The sequence below is a fragment of the Arachis ipaensis genome, chromosome B7 (assembly GCF_059453495.1).
Source record: "Arachis ipaensis isolate K30076 ecotype BB chromosome B7, ASM5945349v1, whole genome shotgun sequence".
Taxonomy (NCBI): Eukaryota; Viridiplantae; Streptophyta; class Magnoliopsida; order Fabales; family Fabaceae; genus Arachis; species Arachis ipaensis.
This window is the reverse complement of record NC_142442.1, coordinates 141,087,255-141,102,101: the sequence shown is the minus strand read 5'-3', so window position 1 is coordinate 141,102,101 and position 14,847 is coordinate 141,087,255. Positions and strand designations below refer to the sequence as shown.

General features: G+C 32.3%; 2 protein-coding genes across 2 annotated transcripts; one reads left to right on the top strand and one right to left on the bottom strand.

Annotated features, from left to right (window-relative positions):
- Nucleotides 1–1,414: 1,414 nt before the first annotated feature.
- Nucleotides 1,415–5,836, top strand: LOC107606262 (RNA-binding KH domain-containing protein RCF3). Its single transcript, XM_016308298.3, has 8 exons — nucleotides 1,415–1,580; nucleotides 1,857–2,594; nucleotides 2,855–3,298; nucleotides 3,398–3,652; nucleotides 4,051–4,356; nucleotides 4,853–4,932; nucleotides 5,040–5,148; nucleotides 5,542–5,836. Exons 2-8 carry the CDS (start codon nucleotides 1,893–1,895, stop codon nucleotides 5,683–5,685), a joined length of 2,040 nt encoding a protein of 679 aa, XP_016163784.1. The 5' UTR covers nucleotides 1,415–1,580; nucleotides 1,857–1,892; the 3' UTR covers nucleotides 5,686–5,836.
- Nucleotides 5,837–7,380: 1,544 nt separating this feature from the next.
- LOC107607929 (amino acid permease 6) lies at nucleotides 7,381–14,356 on the bottom strand. The gene is made up of 7 exons (XM_088493290.1): nucleotides 14,046–14,356; nucleotides 13,613–13,846; nucleotides 12,803–12,896; nucleotides 11,664–11,878; nucleotides 10,942–11,090; nucleotides 8,203–8,430; nucleotides 7,381–8,052 (listed from the first exon to the last, which is right to left on the bottom strand). The coding sequence occupies exons 1-7, from the start codon at nucleotides 14,149–14,151 to the stop codon at nucleotides 7,627–7,629; spliced, it is 1,452 nt and encodes a 483-aa protein (XP_088349416.1). The 5' UTR covers nucleotides 14,152–14,356; the 3' UTR covers nucleotides 7,381–7,626.
- Between the last annotated feature and the right edge of the window lie 491 nt (nucleotides 14,357–14,847).

The window sequence follows — 14,847 nt, the reverse complement described above, 5'->3', positions numbered from 1 at the left end:
CCTTTATCCCTGTCCACCATGTTCATAAATTTTTTCAATAATATTTAAAAAATAATAAAAATTTATTTTAAATTATTTAAAATTATCTTATTTAATATCCATTAATTATCACTAAAATAATTATATAATATTAAATATAATAAATATAAAATTATAGATATTATATATATATAAAATTATAAATATTATATCAAATAAAATAAATTTAAATATTATTTCGCTAACAATACTATTTTTTTAAAACCTTTTGTAAGAAAGGACTCCTTCAGTAACAAAGAATCTTATGCCTGAGGAACAAAGAAATGAACTGTGATTTAAGAACAAGAGCCTATTTAGTTTGCATTGCATTTTGAATTTTATAATTTTCAAAAGAAAAAGGAGAAAATATTAAAAAGAAAAAATTTTTTTTTTTATTTTTATATTTTATTTTTAATTTTTTACAAAACCATGAAAACAAAAACTAAAAAAGTGAAACTGAATAGAGGAATGGGCTCCAATTCAACAAACATTTTTCTCGTTCTCAGAAGGGCCTCTAGTGTCGAGCACAATAACGGGTTTTTTTTTTGGACATAAAATTTTAAAGCATTTTTATATGTATAAAATCAAGATTGAATTACACGTCCAAAAAAAAAAAGATTGAATTAACCGACTTGGGTTGGTCAAGTGGTTAGCTCACTTGTCCGCTTAAATAAGTGTCGGAAGTTCGAATCCCGCCTTAGACCCTTAAATGGAGCTCCGATCCACGACGGATTAGTCCTTGGCCTGTCGGACTGAGGGATACCGTGGACAAAAAAAAAATGAGGATTGATTTTTTAGTATTTAATTAAGATACGAATGGATTAACTTGGATTTTTTGAGTGGTTAATCACTCGTCAGCTTAAGTAAATGTTAGAATTTTGTTATGAATTAGGGCCCGTTTGGGAAACTCTAGAAGTAACTTTTTTTAACTTTTGACTTATGAAAAGTAGTAGTATTAATGTCGGGTTCAATTTTCAAAATCAAATTGTAACTTTCTAAGAAGCTATTTTGGAGCTTATAGAGAAGTTAAAAAAAATGACTTCTCTCATAATACTTCTACTTTTCATTATATTTCTTTAAAATAAGCACTTTTAGAGTTAAAAATTCAAATACAAAATAACTTATTTATAAGTTACTTTTAACAGAGTCATTTATTGTTTAAGTTATTTTATCAAAAGGAGCTTAATTAAGTTAGTTACCCAATAGATTGAGAGATACTATGAAAAACAAAATAATAAATTAATCAAAATACAAATAAAATAGACATAAAAAATAAAATTTTTCAAAGAGGTCTTATAATTTTTTGGCCCAATTATTATGGGCTCAACCAATAATAGTGGCCCATACGGAGCCCAAATCCCAAGAGGTTTTGGTCACTGACTCTCACTGGAAAAAAGCTTGAAAGAAAACAAAAAGAAAAAGAAAAAAGTGGAAAAATTTCTGTAACTTTGGGGGTTTTCCGTCTCATATCACATCGCTGACGCCGGCCGCATACGGCGCTTTCTTCTTCTTCGTTCTCCCTTCGGTTCCCTTCGCTCTCGCTCGCGATTTCGTTCCTCAAGGTTTCAATAATACGCATGCTGTTTTTCAATTTCTCGTTTCGTTTTCCTTTTTTCTTGAATGTTTCTTTCATTAAATTCTATTGTTTGCCGTACTTAAAAGTTGAACATCCTGATAAGTACTTTATTGCTTAGCTGAATTTGGCAATTAAATGTTTGTTCAATTCAATTCACTTCTTGAATAGTTTTGGCACAGAAGCTTGTGGTTTGAATTGTAGTTATTATATGTGTGTGCTTGTGTTAGTTAGTGATAATGCTGATGCTATGGTGTGAAAATAGGTGTGCCACATTGTTTATTATCAGTGTTAGTTTCCAATGACATCGTCTAAGAGGCCAAATGCGGAGCCAAATGGGAAAGCGAAACGCCAAAAGTCAGGAACTGGTTTTCCGCCGTTGGATTTTGCTCCGGGAAGTGTTGTTTTCCGGTTGCTCTGCTCCGCGTCGAGGATTGGGAGTGTTATCGGCAAAGGTGGTGTCACCGTGACACAAATCCGACAGGAAACTGGTGTGAAGGTTAAGATTGAGGAAGCTGTACCTGGATGTGATGAGAGGGTTATTACTATTCTAGGTTCTGATAAGGAGACTGAGGAAGTCACTGACCAAGGAAGGGAGGTTAATAACAATAACAACAACAATAAAAATGATGATGATGAAGCTGAGAGCAAGGAGAAGGAGATTGGGGCAAAAGACGATGCAGACAATGATGAGGATAAGGGGTCTGTTCCGGTTGAAGATTTGAAGAGCGAGAAGGGGCATTCTGCCATTCGGAAGGCTCTCTCGCTGGTTTTTGAGAAGATGGTTGAAGGAATGGAGGAGACAACAGAGGGGGATAAAGAAGGTAGTAAATCTTTGTCCTTTGTTTTTAGGCTACTTGTCCTTTCTAGTCAAGTTGGATGCCTTCTGGGGAAAGGTGGTAGCGTAATAAAGCAAATGTCAGCTGATAGTGGGGCACAGATTCGGATCCTTCCAAGGGACAAACTTCCACTGTGTGCATCGGATTCTGATGAGCTTGTTCAGGTAAATGATTGTCACTCTGTCTGAACTAAAACAGCAAAAAAGTGCATCTCATTGTACAAAACTACCATTGTTAATGTTATTTGAAGTTGCAAAGACCTTGCAGGATTGTTTGCTTGGTCAAATACTATTTGATTCACTGTCAAAACTTAAATGTAACTTCTTACTTCTGTATGTGTGCTTTTGCATGTATGCATAGTACCCTGTTTAAACCCTCTTCATGCTGTTTTAGCATTATTTTTCATATGTATGCTGTGATGTAGATCACGGGTGGAATTGATGTCGTCAGGAAAGCTCTTCAATCTGTTTCTCAACAACTTTTGGAAAATCCACCTCGGGATCATGAACCTCTTCGTGCCAATCCTACAGGACCATCTTCTCATTCATCTGGTCAATTCCCACCACATAACCGTTCTCTTGCTGCTCAAGGAGCGCCTTTTGCTGCAGGACCTCATGATATTTCTGTTTTTCATCCTGGTCCTCCTGTAATTCCCAAATTTCATGAAGGTGCCATACATGGACGCATGAGGCCTTCACAGGAGATGCTTACTTTCCGTTTATTGTGTCATGCTGAAAGAGTAGGAAATGTTATTGGTAAAGGTGGAGCAATCATAAAGGCTGTGCAACAGGAGACAGCTAGTGAAATTAAGGTTATAGAAGGCAGTCCAGATTCAGAGCATTGCATTATTGTCATATCTGGTCCAGCGGTATGGTGCTAGTATCTCCCCCCCTCCCCCCTTTTTTTCTTGAACTATTGTTATGGAGCTGTATTCCTGTTTATGCTGATACTAGATTAATAATCGCAGCACCCAGATGATAGAGTATCTCCCGTGCAAGAGGCTGTATTTCGTGTGCAGAGCAGAATAGGAAGGTCTATACCTGATCCCAAAGAGCATAATATGTTAGCTAGGCTTCTTGTTTCTTCCAATCAAATAGGTTGTCTCCTTGGCAAGGGTGGTTCCATCATAACTGAAATGAGGAAGTTATCAGGGGCCCATATCCGTATATTAGGCAAGGATAAGGTTCCAAAGTGTGCTTCAGAAGATGAAGAAGTAATTCAGGTGGGATTTCTACCAAGTTTGATGCTCTTAAAATTACATATACCATTTTATCTCATCTGACTATTGTTTATGTAGTGATTGCTGATATCTTGTAATTATTTCACTCGAATTTGATTGCTTTCCTTGGATTTAGGAGATACAAGGTGGATGTTACCTTAATTATACAACATACTAACCATGTTCTCTTAGGTAAATAAAAAGCTCATTGTAAAGTCATGTGGATTTTCAGAGCAGTTGGAGTAACTTTTTGATATTCAATTATATGGTTGTGATTTTTCTGTTCTATTAATTGGACTGACAAGGTTGCTCAGTTATTATTAATTGAAACAAATTTTCATTTTCTAGTGTTATTGCAGTCATGCTTCACCTTTTGCTTATCTTTTGTGATTTTATGACAGATAAGTGGAGAAGTTGAGGCAGTGCACGATGCACTTCTGCAAGTAACCACAAGACTAAGACATCATTTCTTTCGTGATGCATTTCCATCTATCAATTATCCTTCCAATTCTCCATTTCTAGATCAAGGTCCTCCATTCCCACCTTACTTTGGAAGGCGAGGACTTTCACCACCACGGATGTATTCTAATCTAGGTCCACCTCCACACGGGGGTTTTCCCCTTGATGATGGTCCTCCTTTTATTAATAATATACGCAGACCAGGCATTCCTCCTCATTTATCCGAAAGGAAGCCTTGGGGTCCTCAGGTATTAGCTTATTCTTGCTAAACCCTTTGCAGCATATTTATATATAATTGAGATTTAGATTTAGGTCATCTACTATAAAACCCTATGGTTCATAATTTCTTAATGGGTTCTCAATAAAAATTAGAAAAAATATATTCTTTCAAAGCTCTAGTTAATGTATTTAATTTCATATTTAACATCAACTGTGACTTCCTAGTTCAATCCCTGGCAGGGAAGTTTTTTTTAAATTATAAAAAAATTTTTAAATTCTGGCCTAATTCTAATTTAGGCGATGATAAGAACCTCGTTCAAATCAATATCTATAGTGGAGGACAGATTACGGGCAAATATGTCCTTAACCAAGCCAGACCAGGCAGTATAGTCTTGTTCTCTGGCTGTAATATTTCTGAACCTATAACATATCATATTTTTCTAAGGAGCCGTTATGCTTAAAGAAGCTCCTTCTTTGACGGGGCTTACCAGTAGTTAAGAGTTATGTTGGATATATTGTTTCTAGGGGTTACTAGAAGGTGGTGGACCCATGGGCTTGCCAGACTTTCCAGGAGGCCCTCATAGGAGAATTCCAGGATTTGCAAGGTATGTTTCTTGTCTTTCTTTTGTCAATAAATTTCTTGCTATAATTTTTCAATTCCCCTTCCGATTTTATAATTATAATATTATAATAACTGACTTTTATTGTGTAGTGGGGGCCAACCAATTATCACTAGTACCACAGTTGAAGTAGTTGTTCCTCGAAAGCTTGTGCCTGTAATTTATGGGGAGGATGGTGAATGCCTAAAACAAATACTTGAGGTGAATCCACTACTTTTGAAAATTTGCAATTATAATTTTGTAGCTTACATCTGGTGTTTACTGTTTACTGATGGATAGCTTTTGCGCTTTCCATACGGCATAGCTGCGGCATACATATACACATGCATTGATATTCTTTATGTTTTGAATGCTCTAGGAACACTCAGAAGAGATATCTTAACATTGTTCATATCATTTGTATTTTACTTGTGTGATAGCTTTGATATGTATTAATGTGACTCTGACATCAATAATGCATGACTAAAATGACAAGATCATTAACCCTCTGTTCTATTTGCTTTTAACTTCAAATGTGCTGTGGTGTGATTGTTGATGAAGTCACTGCATAACACTTTATGATTTTGACATTTACAATTTGATCAACACTTCCAGATCTCTGACGCAAATATCAAATTTATGGATCCAAAGCCTGGAGCTGTGGAAACCAAGATTATAATATCAGGAACCCCGGAGCAAACTCATGCTGCCCAAAGTCTTATTCAGGCGTTTGTCTTGAGTGAGACAGAGTCTGGTTGATCTCTCTACTTGGGTAATACATTGTTTATTTTACTCTGTAGCTGCAATTGAGTTCATTATTTTGCTTACTGTTATATCTTGATGTCACAAATTGTAGAAGGAAAGCAGTGTAAAGTGTTAATTGTCATCTTATAGAAAAGACCATTCCCCATCCTTGCTTTTATGCACACTTGGGTTTTACATTCCCAGAACCAAACTTCAAGATACATCATATGTTGTCGGATAGATTTACATTATGTCCAAAATGGTATTGCTATTCAGTGTCAGAAAAATGAGAGAACTGGAACAATGAAAGACTGAACACAAGAAAGAAAATGAAAAAATGGTGTATTATGGAAATGGATTCTATCGTAAATCAGAGGTAGACGGTGAAGTAGTTAAAATCGTAAGGGCTATTTATTTGGGAGAAGCCCTATTTATATGCTAAGTTGCTAACTGGCTTCTAACTAAGGAAAGCCCTGTTAATTAGGGGCCTGATCCACAACAATGCCCAAGCACTACCCCCCCCCCTCTTCCCAAAAAAAAAAAAAAAAAACCAAAATACAATTAAAAAAGGCCCCAAGGGATAGTTTGGAGAGTTAATTTGGCCCCTGACTCAGAATGATCCTTACAATTTCGTTGGCTCTAATTAGAACTCCCAAATTTACAATTGTGGCTCCAGCTTGTCCCTGCGATTATCTCCGTCACCGGAATGCTGATTTAGCGCAATTGCATGATATGATGGACACTACTTAAACGACGGCGTATTGGTTTCGCATGCAAACCCTTTGGAAACCACGTAGTGTAAGGGTTTTCTTGATATTTGGCAACTTATGATCGTCGTAGTGGAAAGAAAGAAAGTTTTAACCCACAAAAAACTGAAATGACATGGTTTCTAAAGGGTTTGGGCGCGAAACCAATGCGCCGTCGTTTAAATAGTATCCACCGTGTCATGCAATTACATCAAATCAGCATTCTGGTGACGGAGATGATTGTAGGGGCAAGTTGGAGCCACAATTACAAATTTGGGGGTTCTAATTGGGGCCAACGAAATTGTGGGGGTCATTCTGAGTATCGGACTAAATTTCAGGGGCCAAATTAAGATTTAACTCTAGTTTGGACTTTGGAAATTAAGTCCCCAAGGCTTGGAAAATAAGCTTGAAATTATGCTTAAAGCGTAGTTATGATTTTCGGCTCACAAGCTCGTTATCTACCACCATAGCCTTCTGGCCAATATGAGTCTTGGCATAACCAATGCAGTTTTGTCTTTTTCTGGGTACTGTAAGCAATATAGTTTTACGTTAATTAACTTATCATCTTGCCTTCCGTATATTTGATCATGCTTTCACCTTTGAACCTGTATTTAGTAACCTCTACCTCTCTACGTGTCTACTAAAATTTCTGATTTGTTCATTTCATCTTTTCATATTATTATTATTATTATTATTAATGGTAGAAACATGGAGAGTAGTGATGAGACATATCACATGTCTATTGTACATGATTGACGCCTCATATATTTATGACAGTAGTAAGTGGAGTGAGCATGATGATGCTTGTTATATTGTTTTCCAGCAACTCACCAGTCATGGACATAGTTGTCGATTAAGTTTCTGGATGCTGAACTTGATTCTTGACACTTGAAACTTTCACTATGCCATTATAAATACTCTCTTTTGATGCAGATACAATATAAATGAATCAAGTGGGTATATGTTACCATCAATGGCAATGTTAAATGATGATTGATGTGCTTAACTTGGCAAACTAACATGGGGATTGATTGATTATTCATGACATATATACACTAAAACTGCATGCTACATTCTTTCTTTCCCACAGGACACTGATAACATTACATTATCCATGAACTTACTGATAACTTATTAAAACAAGAAACACACAAAAATAGCAACTAAACAAAGAAAAACAATATAATATAATAACACATGGAACAAGGTATTATTGCTGAGGCTTGAAAGGCTGATATTTCTTGAGATCTTGAGCAAGGCCTTGGATGGATCCAGCTGCTGAAATAATAGAAACAATCAAGCATACCCAACTCAATATCTTGAGCCATGTCCATGTGAATGAAAATCTTTGCATATTTGATTGCTTTATGTACATCTCAATGGGGAAGTAAACCGTTAATGGCCAAAATGATATTGAACCAATTAGGCCAAGGAAGTCATTGAAGAATGGGAACATCATAGCTATCAAAGCAGTGAAGATAACATATAAGGTTCTCCACACCACTCTGAACAAGTTCACACTGTAGGTTCCACATAGTGGAAGGTTCACAGAGTGCTCTGCATTCACAAACTGGCTATTGCTCCATTTTTCTTTGCTCCATTTCTCTACGAAACCAAATATGGGCTGGCAGAAGACCTACCAACAACAACAATAATAAAAGCATTAACGAGCGACCTCTAGGTGAGTATGGAGAGATTATGCCATTGGAGCTATAGCTCGTTGGCACTTTTCAACTAGTATCTTTACATAAAAGACTATTTTAGTCAAATTAGAGTTTCTTTTTACCTGGTATGCGCCGATCAAGTGGACGGCGATGCAGACGTTGGCAAAGTCTATTAGCCAGAATGGCTCATAGAATCCGAACCCTGTGAGGAAGTTTCCGGGTGCATCGTTTCCAAATGCTGCATAACCTATGCAGCCACATAGCACATAAAATATGGTTGTGGTCATGATTCCAATCAAACTTGCTCTCTTCATGACCTTGTTCTCTGGAGGGCTTGATTTCAGGGTATCCTGCAACCACATAGACTCCATTTATTTAATTACTACTTACTATGCCCATAGAATATTGTGATTGTTACAGTTGTGGTTAATGGTGTGAAACTTTTCACTCAAACTCATGTACAAAAATGTTTGTACTTCTCTTTTTTTAAAGATTTTGTCTTTGATATATATGTAAAAAATTATTTTGATTTAGGTCCAATTTTTTCTTCTCTTAACCTTGAATAATTGTGATAAATTGGTCTCAGAAACTTGAACGATTATTTGAATGACTTATACAGTTATACTATTTTGATGTAAGGATCAAAATACAAAAATAAGAAGAAATGGGGATTAGACCACCCAAAAAAAGATTATAGAGATTAAAAAAAAAAAAATCAAAATTTAGAATATTTTCAAAGACTAAGCTTACTTAAAATCTCTCTTCTTTTTTTCCCCCTGCAAGTTGCCATTGGTGATAGTGGTTCATGAGTGTAATGATTCATACTGTTTGTTTATAAGGAATCTTTGAGGGGGGGAAAAAAATAGTGATACACATTTCTGTGATACCATTGTGATGGTGATAGGATTTTCCTTAGCTTTAGCATCTTTTCTTGGACCTTTTAGTAGAAAGGTGTAATTTAACTTTACTACTACTTTTTCCATGATAGGTTTTAATAAAAATCTTAAGAATCTTTAGTTTTGAATAGTCATAGAACATATTCTACCATTTTGATGGCTGTAAATATTGACTTTAGCAAAAACCCATCAATATCAGATAAGTTAAGGTACATATTATTCTGATTAATCTTTTTTTATCTACCCCTTTTTTAATAATTTGTTTACATTTATTTAAGTGTCAAATGTTATTAACAGAAATGAAATTATTTTTTAATCATACACTATAATATTATTAAAAAAGGAAAATATTAAGCAATATATTGCGCAAATTATTTTTTATATTGGGGTGGAAATGGTATTTTTTAGGATTATGGATAATAAGAGTGTTATTCTCAAATGTGTAACTTTTTTATTTAAAATGTGAAAATCGGACCCTCCGATTTGTTTGAGAATAAAAATCGGACCATCCGATTTATAAAAAACAAAAAGTCGGACCCTCCAATTTGTAATTTTTTTTTAAAAAAAAAATCATAACAAACAAATTAAACTCTCCGATTTGATATTTAAAAAATTTTAAAAATCAAATTATAAAGTAATTGATAGGTCCGATTACTAATTTCCATATCAAAATAAAATATATACACACACCAACAGAATTGAATTGCACACGTTTATCTTTCATAATAAAAATTTTTAGCCAATATATTGTACTTAATAGTATATTAATATTTCTATGGCCACCTTTTTCATAGGGACAATTCATTATTATTAGTAACTATTTTTGGCATGTAATAATTATAACAAACAAGAACGATGGGGCTAACTATACCAATATAGAAATTAATGATTGTTTTTGTAGACACCTGTCGAAACCAGATAAATGAATGTGGCTGTTTATAGCTATATATATGTTTCTCTTTATTAAGTGGAGGATGATTTTATTTTATTTGATTTGATGGTGTATGTGGACAATGCAAATACAACGCATTAGAATAGACATGTATGTGTTATAATCTCCAAAAGAATATCTATTCTTTATATATTATATTATTATACACGCATTTCACGATACTACTATACTTTTCTCTTGTTATTATATCGTGAGAACTGACAAGTGACAATACTTGAATTTATTATATTCTTTTGTTAGTTGCTTCTGTGCATTTTTTTGGTTGGTGTTTCACACTAATTATTTTACACGTATACTAATTAAACATGATAAACATGAATCACTAAATCAATTATTTATATAATTAAAATAAACATATATATTTAATATATTAAAAACAATAGATTTGAATCCTCTAAAGTTTGAATTTCACTTTAGAGAATAAAGTGTGATCTCTCATCATTAATTTCATAGGTGGGACTAATAATAAATATGAAAGAAAAATTATTCAAAGATAAAAGATTACACTTTATTCTTTAAAGTGAAATTCAAACTTTAGAGAATCCAAATTCAAAAACAATATATATTTATAAATATATAATAATTAGTTTATGGTAAAAATTCACATACAGTTATTTTTATGTGAAGTTGATATTTAATAATTTTCAACTATTAATTTCACATAAAAACTACTGCAGCTTAATTTAATGATTAGTTTTTGTTATATAAATTACACATTTACACCTATCAAATCTTGAAAGTTTATTTTCTTTTTTCTTTTTTTTAAATTCTTTTTTATTTTTGAGGACACATTTGGCTTATTCTCTAAAATATGCGTCCAAACCTTTTGTAAATGTAGGCATGCATAGACCTCTTTTTTTTTTTTTAAAGACAAAGAAGTTCAAATTCACAACTTTTTAAATGAGTATAGAAAAATTATATTTTTTGAACTATAACTTGTTAATAAGTAAAAATTATTTTTCAATCTAATTAAGATAATAATATTAATAATAAATAAAATAATTAAGACTTGCCTGAATCTCAATGAGGACATTAGAATAGGCATAAGCAAATGCAATGTCACCAATTGCTTGAAACATCCTCCAAACTTTCTCTGTTCCGGTAACGTCCACCCCAACTTGCACGCCGGTTAGCGTCGTCCGTGCCGTTTGTCCGCCGCCACCTTCACCGTACAAAACCCAAAACACGCATCATGCAACTCTTTCTATATAAATATAAAAAATATCTCCAATACTTGATTTTAGTTTCATTTTATTTTAAGTCATAAAATGCTACATAAAAGTATTTATGAAACCATACATCATAAAAACTGATTTAAGATTCGATCCAAGATTTGTTATTTTAATATTTGGTTTCGTTTCAATTTAACAATATTACAATAATAATATTATAATATTTATTTAATAAATTTAATAGATATATAAATGACAGCATTTCATTTGTCTTTTTTTAAAATAATACGGTACGATACAAATTTTAATTTTAAATAAAGTCAAAAGTGATATTTAAAAAGTAGAAACTCAGGTGCAGTACTGAGAGTCTTTAGATAAAAATTTAATCAAATCAGTCAAATTATTTAACGACTTTCAATTATCAACTTCACGTGAAATTAACTGCACTGAGTTTTCACCTATCTAAAAAAGTATTCTATTGAAGTTGTTTTAAATATTCTCTTTGTTTTAAAATTATTTGTGTATTCAAAGATAATAGTTGGTTAGTTAGTTAAAGTTAGTACCTGTTACTTTAGCTATGGAGAGAGCAAGGCCAATGGAAGAATAAGCAAAAGACATAACAGCAGCAACAATGGAGAGCCATGAGAGTTTGTGAAAATTTGGAATCTGGCTAAGCACGATTTGGATGCATGCAAAGATGATCATAGATGGGTTGTTTGATATGTAGCACTTTGCTTCATGCCCATGTTTGTGGAAACAGTTCGACCTTTTCACAGCCCTGTACATATCATTTCAAAATTAGAAAAAAAAAATAGTTAGGTGAAAATTCAGGTGAAGTCGGCTTCACGTAAAGTTGATATCTGAGAGTCGTTAGATGAAAATTTAGTCAAATCAGTTAAATCATCTAATGGCTCTCAAGTACTAACTTCACGTAAAGTCAACTGCACCTGAGTTTCTACCAAATAGTTATGATCACTACTAATTAATTTACTATCATTATCACATCTCTTAGCTTAATTAGTGAGATATTTCTTTTAGTAGGTTTAGCATGGGTACATATTAAAATTTTCAATTGAATTTTTTTATAAAAAATATAAATTTAAGCTTTTAATATATTTATTATTAAATTAGTGAATAAAATTAAATACGTAGAATATATTCATATTAATAAATAATTTTGATTTTAATATCATGAAAAAATAAATAAATTTTAAAATAATTTAATTTTTATATACTATTAATATAAATATTTTCTTGTAACAACCGATTAGGAGTTGCTGTAAAGGTTAAAGTATTTTTTTTCATATATGATAATAGACGCAAGAATTAAAAAAAAATAGAAGAAACAAAACAAGCCATTCAACATAGAAGGACTTGATTTATAAAAATATATAATAATATTTAAAAAAATTAATTAAAATAATTTAAATTTATCTTATTTAATATTTTTTTTTTCCTCTTTACTATTACCGAAAATATAAGACAAAGTACACATTGTTAGTGGAAAGTAGCATTAGTAATGTAAGATATTTAAGAGCTTTTATTAATTAATAATAATCATAATTATACATGGAATAAAACACAGCGAGTTACGTGTCATGTTATACACGGAATAATAATATGTGAAAGTTTAAATATGGACAAAGAAATAATTATTAATATTGAAGTCAATTGTGTAAGGTTTTTATTGGAAAAAACTTACACCATACTGATTGAAGCAGTTATCGTGTAGCCGATTGTTACACCGACAAGATTTATATACTGAGCTAATCCACACAGCTGAAACTTCTTCCCACCTTAAAATCACCAAATTCAAAAAAAAAAAAAAAAAAATCAAACACAAATTTATGATAGATCTACCTTTATGTGAATTTTATTTACTTTTACTTAATTATGCTGTAAATGAATTATGGGTAAAATTAATTAATAAATGTTGTCACGACATGAATGCATGATGATGTATATTACGACTCTGGAAAGTCCAAGTTTCAATAACAAAACTTAGGTTATAAATAAGATTTACCTATTTTGTATCTTAAATACACATCGATATAAAAGTAGTTAAATGTTAAAAATGGCTAGATATTTTTAACATAATTAAATATTAATCAAATAATTTTCACTTACCAACTTTAAATAAAAATTATAGTAAAGTGATTTTTCAAAATATATATATATATACTATCTGCACGTGCGATTATTTTGTTAAAAAATATTTAATAAAAAAATAAAAAATAGCTAGAATTTATTTATTTAATATTCATTACAATTAATGAATATTAAATAAAATAAATTTTAACCTTTTTTTTCCTCTAACATTATCGCCCTATTGTGAAAACTCAGGTGCAGTCGACTTCACGTGAAGTTGATAGCTGAGAATCGTTAGATGAAAATTTAGTCAAATCAGTCAAATTATCTAACGACTCTCAATTGTCAACTTTACGTAAAGTCGATTGCACATGAGTTTTCACTTTAAAATAGAATGAGGATGAAAGAATATACGAAAAATGACCTAAAGTAGCCTTGACGACATCGGAATAGGTGTAGTTTCGCTTGCCGTGGACGGGGTCGGGGGAGCGGTAGCAGTCGGCGAGAAGAGTGGAGGTGAAGTAAGTGATGAATGAGAAGGCAAAGAGAACCGCCGGACCGGCCACCCAACCCATTTGGGCAATGGCCCATGCAAGTGATAACACTCCTGACCCTATCACCGCCGTTATTATGTGAGCACTTGCTGTTACCCATGTACCTTCATCAATTCAATCATACGTGAAATTGTCTTTATATGAAGTTGATAATTTAAAATATTAACCTTCTGAACCATAAATTTATAACTTATGTGAGTTTCGTATATAAAATTTTCATAAGATGAATAGTAAAGGATTAACAAAATTTATTATTTTTTATCAGTAATTAATAATATTTAAAAATATAGACTAAAAATATACCGGTTCGCTTGATTCGTCCGTCATCGTCGAAGTTCTTGGTAGCCTCTCCAAAAGCTTCGGGTGTTTCTATGTACATGGTATTCTTTTGGAAATGATCAGTGTTCATGTTTGTGTTTTGGTTTGAGTGTGTAAAATAAAATTGTGTTATTGGGAGTGTGAGATCGAAATTGAAGAGAGAAAGAGAGAAAGTTTGTGTTGTGTTTTGGTTTGGCTTGCTAGGGCCTTGTAGTTATAGTGGTGGGGTTTTGCCAACAAAGATACTCAGTAGTTAGTACAATAATAGAAAAAGAAAAGTAAGAAATGATAATCATTATAGGGTGTGACAATAAAATAAAATAATGTAGAACGGGAGTAGATTCTCTTCAGTAAAAAAAATTAGATAGTGTTTACTATTTAATTTTACTCTTTATTATTCTCTTTTCTATTTATTTTTAGTCCTACTTATAAAATTAAAGATGAAAGATCACACTTTATTTTTTCTAAGTGTTAAAAAAATTGGAGAGAATCTATTTCCGAAAACTGAGGAGGAAATTAAGTCAAAGGGGGAGATGCATGGATTTTGGAAAGTGGGGGGTACGGCACATGTCAAATTAATCATGGGTGATTAGGAATAATCTTCCATTTTTTTAAATGAAACATTAAAATATTTTGTTTATTTAATTTAGTCAAAATATTCTAGCGTACACATTAATTATTTAATTCAATAGATTTGTTTTTGTCATATCGCTGTTTTAATTTAATTTTTATATCACTATTGTGACCGTTAAAAAGAGTATTAATTAATTGCACGATTTTGTACTAT